Source organism: Xenopus tropicalis, chromosome 5 (assembly GCF_000004195.4).
Source record: "Xenopus tropicalis strain Nigerian chromosome 5, UCB_Xtro_10.0, whole genome shotgun sequence".
Classification (NCBI taxonomy): Eukaryota; Metazoa; Chordata; class Amphibia; order Anura; family Pipidae; genus Xenopus; species Xenopus tropicalis.
In genome coordinates, this window is record NC_030681.2 from 46,187,034 (window position 1) to 46,199,627 (window position 12,594).

At 38.0% G+C, this 12,594-nt stretch overlaps 1 protein-coding gene across 2 annotated transcripts in view; it reads left to right on the top strand.

The window, feature by feature from the left end:
- ttc27 (tetratricopeptide repeat domain 27) overlaps positions 1-12,594 on the top strand; it is a 226,126-nt gene that overhangs the window by 16,701 nt on the left and 196,831 nt on the right. For both annotated transcript variants that reach the window (XM_002934458.5, XM_018094257.2), the window contains exon 5: positions 10,707-10,847. In XM_002934458.5, coding sequence (XP_002934504.2) covers positions 10,707-10,847 — 141 coding nt within the window. The remainder of the gene's footprint in view (positions 1-10,706; positions 10,848-12,594) is intronic.

The window sequence follows — 12,594 nt, forward strand, 5'->3', positions numbered from 1 at the left end:
GTAGACACACAAGTCCCTCACTCTAGAGTGCCTAGGAGTAAATATATGGGAAAGAAGCCAGAGAGTCAAATAATGAGGTGACCAATGTAATGAAACAGGTCTGGGATAGAACAGATGGTGAAAGTTCAGAAGTGTTTATGCAAAAGGTCAGGAGATAAAACATGAAACAAATGCCAGTATCGCAAGGTTAATTTGATAACCAAGCAGTTAGTGCAGGTTATTTTGTTTTTTTAAAGGACAATGGGAAAAATATGCAGATGTCAGGTGCACCCTTGTTAAGACACAGCAGACTTGCAAAGGAAGTGAAATGCAATGTTGAAAGTAAACAGTGTCGGACTGGGGTACCTGGGGCAAACCGGAGAACCTAACCCCAGGGGTTGACCAAACATAAATGCACTCACTGCTGCAAACACCACCTACACCCTGCTTTGTACACAGACGAGCAGGGCTGTCTCGAGGTTAGATAAAAGTGAATCTTGCAGACCCAAAAATGCACTGCTCTTATCACAACCTTATTAAGTCCTTTACTAGACACTTTAGCCATATTGACCAGACCAGTAATAAAACTGCAGAAAATGAATTATGAGCACATTAACCATAGATGTGCCAGTAAGATCACTGCAGAAATAGACACTTAACATATAAACCCCAGACATTCCAGTTATATTACTGCACAAATGTATTATAATCTCATTAACCTCTGACATGCCACTAACATACCTAGCATATGAATCCAGATGTACCAGTAAGATTGCTGAAGAAATGGACTATAACCATATTTACCTCGGACATGTAAGATCACTGCAGAAAATGACAAATAAATTAACCCCAGACATGTCTATATAACCACTGCAGATAGATTAAAAAGCATTACCTCACCCACTCTTGCTCAAGTAATATGCAGCAAATTTTCTTTTAGTGTTGCCATGCTATTGACCCTGTCTGCCTTCTGCATCAAATTTAAAGATTGTTTTTGTCTTTACAAATAAGTTAAAAACAAATTTACTAGCCCACTAATAAACCCCTCCCATATTTTAGTTGCAACCTTTGTTAGGTTTTGAGATAAGGCAAGCTTAACATATGGGGGACTTCTCAATGGAATGGTGATTTAACTTGCTCATAAGGACAGGTTTTAGAATATTTTTACCTTTAAAGGGGATGTTCAAGAAACATAATAAGTGTATAACTTTATGTGTAAACTTTTTGTGTTTTGCTACTTTAAGGTATATGATGACGTTTATTTTACATTTTTTTCAGCACATTTTGTAGAGGACCTGACAAAGGCCTGGCTTTAAGAATGAAATGTTGACCATTATTGGTATTTTATTATTAATCTGTTTTGCACTGCATTAGAGTGAGGCGTCATTCCTAATTGCAGGTGTTGTTTTGGGCGTTGTTTTTGGTGGCCTATTGCATAGGTTAAAATTTTTGTTTCTGCAAAATTGTATAAGCCTTATAAAGCCCCACTTTTAAGAATGAAATGGTAACACTTACTGGTGCTTTACTTTGAATAAATTAGTTTGGCATAGGAGTGAGGCTTCTTTCCTAATTGCAGGTGTTTTTGCCTGGCTTTGGAAAAATATTTTACAGGTATGCAGATCTTTCTTTAATATGGAGCTCCATGCCACAAAGGAGAACTCAGTTTCAATAAAGAATCACACTAGAAATGCTTCAACTTAAAGGAGAAGTAAGTAAGCTATCAGAAAGGTCTATGTAAATACAAGCCATAAGCACTCAAAGAAATATTGCATTGATTTTTTGTCTTATGTAAACATATTCTTTGATATCAGACTGCCTCTCCTTTAGGGCTCCTTCAGGTTTGGAGCATGAGTCTGTGCAGCTCTTTCCTCTCTCCCTCACCCCCATTCCTTTTTTTGCTCCCCGTCCCATAAAAATTCACTCCCTCCTACCATGTGTGGGCTGAGCTACCAATGGCTACAGACGCAGCAGGAAGTTAAATTGGCAGCTGCTATCTTAAACAAAGGGAGGCGGCTTCTAGGGCTCTTTACTCAGGTATGGTAAAGCTTTCTGCAGAATAAATATAGCCTTCTAGGTGGTGAGAATGTGGCTTATCTATTGGCAATAACATGCCAAAATGCCTTTCCTTCTCCTTTGTTTTTTGGCATCTGTATCCACCCAAGGCCACCACAGCCCTTTAGCAGTGATGAGCTGTACCTCTGAAGATGTCCCCAGTAATCATTGTTTCTGTTGATTCACAGCACATGCTCTGCTGTCAGTTACCTGAGTTTAGGGACTGACTCACAATATACAGAATATATACAATATAAAATTCACAATATAAGACTAAAGTAATTCAGATATACATTCGAAAGCAGAATATTATCCAGTACATTCTGCATCATAACTGATTAATAATCAGCACTGTAACTTTGATGTTTATGATAGATGTTTTGCTAAAGTTTTGATAATTTCCAACAATCTCAAAACAGCAGCCCAGAGCACAATGAGCATGTGTATTGCCACTGGCACAAAAATTTGGCCAAAAAAGATAAGATGATGGGGAGCTCCAGACCGTTACATTATAGGGCTGCTTACTGCCTCAACCTTTACTGTAACTATGGTATATAAAATATTTTTAAGGCTTTAGTTCAATGAAGGTTTGTTTGGTAAAACACTATGTGATATGGCATTGCTGTATTTAAGACTTGCCTGGATAATGATTTTCTGATACTATTATAATATGATGATAGATCCACTACCTGTAAATACTTCCCTTTTATTTTCTTGATACAACAAACGGAAATGGCTGATTTTTTTGTTAGAAAAAAGTCTGGGGCACTTATTGCACTTAGCACTGAGTATGAAGGATGGAAAATGAATACTAAGCTCTAAAAAAAGGAATTAGCATTCCGATCATCAAGTATGATAAAGACCAGCCAGAAAATTGCAATACATTTTAAGAGCTCAGGTTTTTCTGATTAATGCCAAACTGACCTCCCAAATTCATACTAAAGGATAAAACACCCATAATAAGCATCACCCAGCTTTTTATTTTTCTATAGTAGCATTCCATCAAGTTATAGAAACTGCCAATTTCAATAACATAGACAGCTCTCGTATTTTGCTTTCCTTTTTTAAAAGCTTTTGTCATGGTGGAGCACTGATTTATGTTAGATGCTGCTTCTCTATTGCCTTGAGCCGAAAGAGACACTGGTCATTAATAGTCTGCATGCATAGCAGACCAGTACTCACGGAAGAGATTGGTTGTAGGGAAATGATATAGAGCTGAAAGCCAGCGATAAGTATATTTGATGACTTGTTTGTTCAGGGAGATAGGACATCCCAGAATACAAGCAGGTTCCGAACCATGACGTCCGATTTCCATATGAACCCTGCTGGAATAAAACTGAATTAACCTTATCTGGAAAGTGAATGATCTCTCATTTTGATGAATGCTCAGTGCTTTTGATTACACTTAATTGAAACTTTGTATTAGTGAAATGAGAATGATTTATCACTTTGCTCTTGTGTATATCCACAAGGTCCCTTCAGTATAATTTATTCTGAGCAAGTTCCAGCTCCATACTTTGTTTGCCAAGAGTGGTGAGTCCCCCCATGAATAAGCTATTGATAATAAGCTGTAAAAATGTCTTGTGGATTAACAAAATTAGGCTTTTGGATAGAGACAGGACGGATATAATCATCCTTGCTGGAAACGCACCATTTAAGCAGTAACATATTCTGTGTAATAATATTTTGTAGGGATGTGGCTTTTTCTCTTGCAGTTCATGCTGCTTAATTCCAACATGTAACAGCAATTATTGGATAATACACAGGGAATTTTCTTTTCATAAATGTGGGCTTGCAAAGTGCTCCACTGTGCATACAATCGCGTTTTGTTACTTAGTGGAATTTTTTTTTTAATTTTGAACACATGACAGGAATTTTCTCAAACCATATAGGAATTCTATGTTTATGGTGTAGTGACCTCTGGTTACATGTGACATAAGTCAATTTATTTTCAATAACTGTATTGGGAAGCCAACTATATTGTTGTTGCTGAGGTTTTCCTTTAAAAAATTGTATATAAACAGCTATTACACTTAACCTACTTATGGACTTTCTGTTGGTGCAATCAATTTTTATAACTCTCTTAATGGGAATAGGTGCATAAATTTAAGACAGATTATTTTTTTATCCAGTCTGCTGGATATATATAGTCTTACATCATGGAGAATTAAAATGATGAATGTGTGCTAAAAGTAGATTATAAATGTGCCTGGGTACTAATATGGTCAACAGTGTGTCCTTGTTCAGAAACCCAAGCAACCTGCCAGCATTAGGTGTTAATTACATAGTTACATAGGGTTCAACCCTTCCAAGTGAACCCAGCACACACACCTATACTAACTTATCTATATACTTACATACATAAACCATATATACCAACATCAATACTGTATTGTAGATTGTAGCATCACAATAGCCTTGGATATTATGCTTGTTCAAGAAATCACCCAGGCCCCTCTTAAAGGCATTAATAGAATTACAACATCACTAGGAAGGGCATTCCACTTCTCAATGCCCTCATCATGAAAAACCACCTAGGTTGCTTCAAATGAAAGTTCCTTTCCGCTGATCTAAAGTGGTGGCCTCTGGTGCGCTGAACGTTTTTATGGGGAAAAAGAACACCCCCTATAATGTTTGTAATCCCCTCTAATGTACTTGCACAGAGTACTCATGTCCTCTCGCAAGCACCTTTTTTCCAGATTAAACAACCCCAACCGTGACAGTCTAAACTCATAGTTTAAATCTTCCATCCCCTTTACCAGTTTAGTTGCACGTTCATTAATATTCTTAGTGAAATGATACTGACATGAAAAATCTACTTTTTAAAATATGAAGCTAAAAACGCCTAATTATCCCACATGTCACTGTTTTCTTTGTGCTTGTCTACAAGCTTTTCTCAACAGCCATGCTAAATCTATGTCCCAATATATCAGGCTGATTATACTCGTTTTTATAATCATTTGATGTTTGCAGCATTTCTTTTCCTTACTTGGATTAAAGTGTAAACCTCCTGCCCTTCTGTCATTCTTTTGCTGATTTGAAAAGCACTAACATAATGAAAGTGTGATTTTCTAATTTTATAATATATACATGACAAGTAAGTTGGTTTTAAACTGTGAGGTTCATTAATTCCAAGGGTAGTTTTGTGAAGCTTCATTAACTCTAGCAGTTAAAACAAAGCAGTGTTGCCTTCAGGTTGCTTAATTAAGTTTAGGTGGAACAGGGTCTCATAGCCATCTTCCAAACTTCCAAAACTGTGGGGCTAGTTGTGAGTAAAGATGACGGTTTATTGTCAGATTGGTAGGATTACATCTTGCGGTTAGACAAATTGAAAATAGCTTTTCTTTCATGAGGGACATTTAAGAAACACTGATTTGAGCGAATAATATAATGAAAGTGTGATTTGTTTGTGGCTGCAATGACACATTGATTACTAATAGAAGAGTTTGCCAGAATTTCTAGTTAATTTTACATTGTATTGATTAAATTAATTAGTGGTCTTTTCTTATCTTTGTTATTTGATATATTTGCTTGTGAAATAATAATATCCTATTTTGGTAAAGAAAATTGTTCCATGTGTTGGACAGCAAAGGTTTTTATTTTCTCTATACCAAGACAAAAATAAGGTTTGTTCCATAATTTACACTAATGAGATCTAGTAAGGTAAAACTGTCTGCATGCTGAATTTATGGCTCTGAATATATGGCTGTATCTATTGTATTTTCTGTAGCAGGTAACTGCAGTTCTCAGACAAAAGTATTTATAGTCATAGCCTGTAGCTGCCTTAATGGTGGATCATGTGTAGCCAACATAAGCTTTCCACCTAGAAAAAGAGAATAAATGTGTTTTGCTCAAATGGGTTGCAGGGGGATAACTGTCAAGTAAACATTGAAGAATGACTGTCTAGCCCACATCATTCTGGTAAATGTGTGAAGAAAGCAAATGGCTACCCTTGTGATTGTATTTTTGGCATGAAAACGAACAGGGAAAAGTAGGAATTCATGGCAGTAAGTACCACATTAATAAGTAACTGTTTACAGACTATACCCACATTTCTACGCAACTATTAAGGACTGTTGTCATCTTCAAGACTACCACAGACCTGTGAAGTTGCATCAGAATTCCTACCCTTCTTCAACATCTGAGAGATCTCAAACACTATACTAGTCTTTCTGAAGCAAACACACTTTACCAGTACAGGGCAGGAGTAGATTATATTTTAAGTACCTTAAATGAAAAGGAAAGTCATTTTACTGCCAATAGATTTGCCACATTAGTGCCACCTAGAACTCCCTCTGATAGCAGCTGACATTTTAGCTTGGTCTTGGTAGCTTCCTGCTGCAGTTATAGCCATTGGCAGCTCAGATCACACATTCCTATGGGTGGGGGAAGTGAGTTCCTGTGCATTCTCATAGGAGGGGGGTGCAGGAGAAGGGAGTGGGAGAGAGGAGAGAACTGAGCAGACTCAAGCTCCAAACCTGAATGAGCCCTAAAAGGGAGGAAGTCTGATACCGAAGAACATGTTCCCAAAAAAGGAGACAAGAAATCCTGTGTTTCTTTTAAGAGAGGACTCAGTAGAGCGTTTCTGTTAGTGCTTATGGCTGTATTTATATAGACCTTTCTGATAAAGCTTACTTTTTTTTACCTTTCCTTCTCCTTTAAAACATTTTTATTTTTTGGTGTTTCTGTTCCTTTAAGTCTATTAAAAACATGGAAGAATTAAATTAATTAAATAGGATTATTTTAATGTGGATTTATGCAGCTCACCTACCATTACCATAAGCTAGCCATTTTTGTTTGCCTATTCCCTTAACAACATGATTTTAGGGTTTATTCTATGTGCAAATCAGAGAAGTAGGAACTGTGCACATAAAAAGAGTAAAATGTTGAGATTTGGGCTAATAGATTCTGCTAACATTAAAGGGCATTTGTGTTGCATTGTTTGGTAAAATTTTGGCTGGAGCAGTGCAAATGTGTGTGAGAATTCTAGTATAAGAAATACTAACACTATCGTGTCCGTTGGATCAGGTCCCTTATTTTGCAGTTAGATTGTTTTCTTTTTGGAGCTGCTGATTTAGTGGCTATATTGCCCTATGGTGTAACTCCTCAGCAAGAGAGAAATGCAAAGGAGCTAAGAGAAATGCTAGGGATATAGAGCATGCGAGTGCCAAGGCAACTGTACCAGTGTTTCCTTCCCAGTGTGCCAATATCATGGTGTTTCAGAGACGGTAAGTGAGTCACTTGGCACCTTTATAAAACTGCAGTGATTTTGTTGGAAGAATGAGTGCCGTACACAGTTCTGGCCCCTGGTACCAGTATATTAAAAAGGAGCAAGTTGAAAAGTGCAGTTATATATGTTTAACAAGAAACATGCTTTTCACTGTTAATATAAATATGTAAGAAGAAATGTTTGATAAAGTGCCAGTATAAATATGGAAGGGGAAATATGTGACCCGCCCGGCAGTATAATTGCATTCGGGAAGGAAGTGTCCCAGTGCCAGTAATGGGATATATCACTTAAAAACAACACATATTTGATATTGCTGTGTAAGTCAAATGCACCTCCAGGTCTAATAATCTGTGTGGAATACCAAATGCATAGCATAAAACATGTAGAACTTTTATGATGCTACCTATAGAATATATGTCAAAGACTGGAGTTCTACATACAAGCAATAATATTGCCTGAAAATGCTTTTGTCCACATTTTTGGGAACGAATCGCTTCAGTGTGCAATAAGGTGATTCCATCTTATTATACAGGTATGGGATACCTTATCCAGAAACTATCCAGAAAGTTCCAAATTACGGAAACACCATCCCCCATAGACTCCCATATAAGCAAATAATTATAATTTTTAAAAATGATTCTCTTTTTCCCTGTAATACTAAAACAGTAACTTGTACTTAATCCCAACTAAGACATGATTAATCCTTATTGGAGGCAAAACAAGCCTATTGGGTTTATTCAATATTTAAATGATTTTTAGCAGACTTAAGTTATGGAGATCCAAATTACAGAAAGATCCCTTATCTGGAAAACCCCGGGTCCCGAGCATACTGGATAATAGGTCCCATACCTGTAATATGTAATTAGTGACAGTTGTCCATGTTTTTGATGCACAAATCTTCCATTACTCTTATAATATTTATATAAATACATATATATTCTCTGTATATGAAAGTATAGATTTTCCTGTTAAACCATTTCCTTCCCTCTGGAACATTTTTTTCTCTCTGCCTGTGTGCTTTAAATTTAGGACATTGCTAGAGGCGTCTGTTATATTTTATGGAAAGAGACAATTAAAACTGGGTCTCCCTTTGAAAACCTATTTTTATTTGGCAGTGTTGAAGCTGGAGGGCAGAAGACAGGAGGAAGGGAGGAAAGATGACTTAAGGAAATGTGCACATGGAGAAGCTTTAATCATGCTGGGGGGGTTCCAGTTTGAGTAGAAGCACATACAAAATAGAAGCATGAATCATTTTTATTGCAGTGTCATCTTTTGTTCATGATATAATACTTCGCTCACATTTGTCAAAAACAGCAAAAATTATTTTAAAGTTACTTTTTCTAAAGACACCTCAATTGAAATAAATATATGCATTTAATTGCTGATTTGATCCCAATTGGCATGTAAAAATACTAGAAGAGAGAAGAGTACTAGGGTGCATGATTGGGGTGTGCCAGGCAGGTACCTTTCCTGCCCACCCCTAGTACACGCTCTCTTGCCCTTGCCGCTCGTCATTGTGTGCAGCCACCCCCCTGATACACTGGGGGGAAGGGGCAAGGTGGCCGGCTTGGTTGCTTAGGGCGCCTGGTCAGCTTGATCCGCCCCGGGCCAAAAATCCTGCAGGTTTGATTTTCCCATCAGATCAAGAATTGCATGTTGATTGCATGTTGAGTCAAGCTATTTTGATCTGATTGTTGGTTCGAGGTCTTTCATATAAGCTATTGTTCCTACTACTGAGTCAGATTTGGACTTTTACATTTGAATGCTATTCTCATATCTACCACTAGGTATATGGGAGCATTATTAGCAGTGCAGCAGTAAAGTGTGACTGAACTTTATCACGTCACATGGGCACCTGAAAAACATTTCAGAATGAAATATAAAAAAAATCTGTATGCTATTTTGAAAAAAAAATTGTAATGCAGGATTCTGTTGGAAAGTGCTATTAACTGATGGTGTTTTCCTGTGGCAGAATGGTTTATAGCAGTGCTGTCCAACTGGCGGCCCGCAACCCCCCTCTGTGTAGCCCCCCACCTGTCTGGCTGCTTTGGCTTACCTTTGTGTAAGCTTTAAATTGTATCAGTACTGGCCCCCTGCATGGTTAACACCTCAGATTCTGACTGTAAACCCCCTGTATTGTTTAAAAATGTAATCCACTGTGTTGTTCACACCTTTTAATCCCTGCATTATTCACCCTCTGAAGTGTTCACACCTCAGGCTCAGGCTGTAATCACCCACATTGTTCACCTGTTCACACCTCAGACTGTAGGAGCAGTAGAAACCCACAAATAAACCCTGCACACTCTAAAAAGAACATATACTGTGGTTGTACTGCAATTAAAAAGTTTTTTAATATATAGTTATTGTGCAGACTGTAGGAGCAGTGCCAGCATTGCGTCACTGTAGGCTGCCTGTGTGTGCCATACTCTGCCTGCCCTATGCAGGCAGGGTAGGGAAGGCAGAGTATGGCACACACAGGCAGTGTAGGGAAGGCAGAGTATGGCACACACAGGCAGGGTAGGGAAGGCAGAGTATGGCAGATTTTTGCTGTACTACCACCATTAATATGGCTATGATCATGCGATAACATGGGCGTGGTTTCAAGTGGGTGTGGTTTTAAAAAGGGGAGTGGTCAAAACTAGCTTCCATTATCGGCCCTCCACCACGGAGACCGGAAAAATTCCGGCCCTTGGTACCACAGAAGTTGGACAGCATTGGCTTATAGGCATCTCTGCTATTCATTGCTATTTGCAACATGCTTATTAAACTATTTCTGTCAATCTGATGGTGGCGCTGGTAGGAATGCAACCTTTTCTTCTATTAATTATCAGCCTTTGTGTGGGGGGTCATGGTGGTTATGTCATAGGATCTTGGAGCTGTAGGTGGTGGGAGCAGGAACTGTTAAGGGAGGGGGAGACAGGGAATAAAAAACTAACCTGGCAAGTACATTGCTGGTGTTTGCCATGGCAAGCACTTAGAAGAGCAGAATAGATGGTGATACTGCACTTCTAAATAACACCTTGCTTGTTTTTTAAAGCACAGTCCTGGAAATAGGTTTACTGGAGGTTCCTTTAATAAAGTAGCCATGTTATTACCATTTCTATGCTGGCTGGTAACCTTTACCATAAAGTTTAGAACTCTGTCATTGGCCCTATTTAATCTTACATTTTAAGCAGTAATGGATGAATTCCATTTGGAGATAAAATACGCCAGTGTTCCAATGGAGGGCAGGGATTTATTTTCAACACTTACATACAAGTATTAATAGTACATTTTTACTTAAATAAACACATCAATATTTGGGAGTTGCATATATTTAGGTAAAATAACGGACACCTAGAACTTTAGAACTTCTGTGCTATATTTTTGCAACTGCTTTCACTTAAGTTTTTTGTTCTATTTTTTGCAAACTTTAGTTAATGGCTTTTGCATTTCTATTTTTCAGCAAAAAGCGGTGTCTGCTACAATTCTGAGCTGTCTTATTCTTGATGGAGAATCAGCCTACAGCTTGACAGCCAATCCAATCTTCCTTCTTATAGCCAGAGTAATCTTTGTGAAACTCCGGAATAAATTAACAGAATTCCAGGTAAGATGCCTTGAAGTACCTTTAATACCTGCATGATTTTTATCAAGAAGGTAATCAAAGTTTAACCTTTGGGAGCTTCTTGGTTGGGGATTGATTATAGGTGTTATCACTTACTTACAAATAGGCATGCAGAATATAATTAATAAAATAACTACATTTGTTATGAAATAACTAGTGAAAGCATTTATTCATGCATATCAAATATGTGATTGGTACAAGTTAAATGAAAGATAAGTAAAGAATATAAACTAACGTAGAGCTAACATATGAACTAAATCTTGCAACAAAGTAGTTCACGAAAGAAGAGATTTTTCATAGCAATGAAAAACAGACAATTTATACTGATTTTCCCAGTTTGATCATGATCACTACGTATGGGACAAAGTGGTCATGTAATAGGTGCGAAGTTTACAACCATTTTTTATAACTTATTTCACTTTTACCAGTCATCCCTTTAAAAGCAACTGTTACATTGCCCCTATATTATATCCTAGTCATAGAACCTGGAGAACTGATGGATTCTAAGGGGCCTATTTATTATGCTGTGTAATATGAAATCTGCTGAAAAAACAGTGTGAAAAGCTGTGTAAAATAAAAAGAGAAGTTCCCCATCCAAACGCCAGATTTTACTCCATTATATTACGTAAGTTCTGGCGGAAGAAAAAATTTGAAAAAAATGACCTTGATTTTACACCATTTTTTGCACAGCGAAGCCTGTCCATGTGTGGTGAATTTTGTGCTCGTTTTTTACCCAGAATAATATATCTGCCCCTAACACTTCAATTTTTAGAATCCATCAGTTTAACATAGATTAATATGTGGGGGTTGTTTAATGACTGCCACTCTTAAGGGGATGTGGAAATGGTCTGTGCAAGTCAGAGGCAAACCGTCAGTGTTTACTCTCAGTCTGAGGAATCATATGAGTAAAATTAAGAAATGTATCTTTAAGAGCCCAACTGAACTGAGTCTTATGTCAAAAATGGGTTGTATGTATGTATGTATAACTTTATTTATAAAGCGCCACAAGGGTACGCAGCGCTGTACAGTCTTACAGAATACAAAATTACACACAGGGAGGACAAGTGATATAATAAATAAATACAATAAATACATATATGTATATATATATATATAAGTGCCATGTGGTATGAGACATAGTAGGAAGGAGGTCTCTGTCCCGTAGAGCTTACAATCTAAGTGGTTGGGTAACATACAGGCACAAACTGGAAGGAAAGAGTGCACCAGGTATGGGCATTTGCCCTTAAGCGCAGGACTGGGCAAAATAATGTTTTAGTGCCCCAGAAGGTAACAGCTGAGTTTTTTCTTAAAGAGAGTGGGTGAGTTTTCCCTACGGAGGGATTCAGGGATAGAATTCCAGAGGTAAGGAGCAGCGAGATAGAAAGGTTTAAGACGAGAGAGCGCAGTGGGTGTGGATGGTGTAAAAAGACGGAGGCTCTGAGAGGAGCGGAGGAGACGACCAGGAACATGTAGGAAGACCAGTGAAGAAATGTAGTGAGGAGCAGAGGAGTGAAGGGCTTTGAATGTCAGCAGAAGGATTTTGTAAGCTATCCTTTGCTTAACAGGCAGCCATGCTAGTGAGCTTAAATGAGGCTGAGCAGGTTCCCTCTTAGGAGAGAGCAGGAGGATCCTGGCAGCAGAGTTTAAAATTGATTGCAGGGGAGAGAGGTGGGAGTCTGGGAGGCCGGTTAACAGGAGATTGCAGTAATCTAAGCGGGAAAGGATAAGG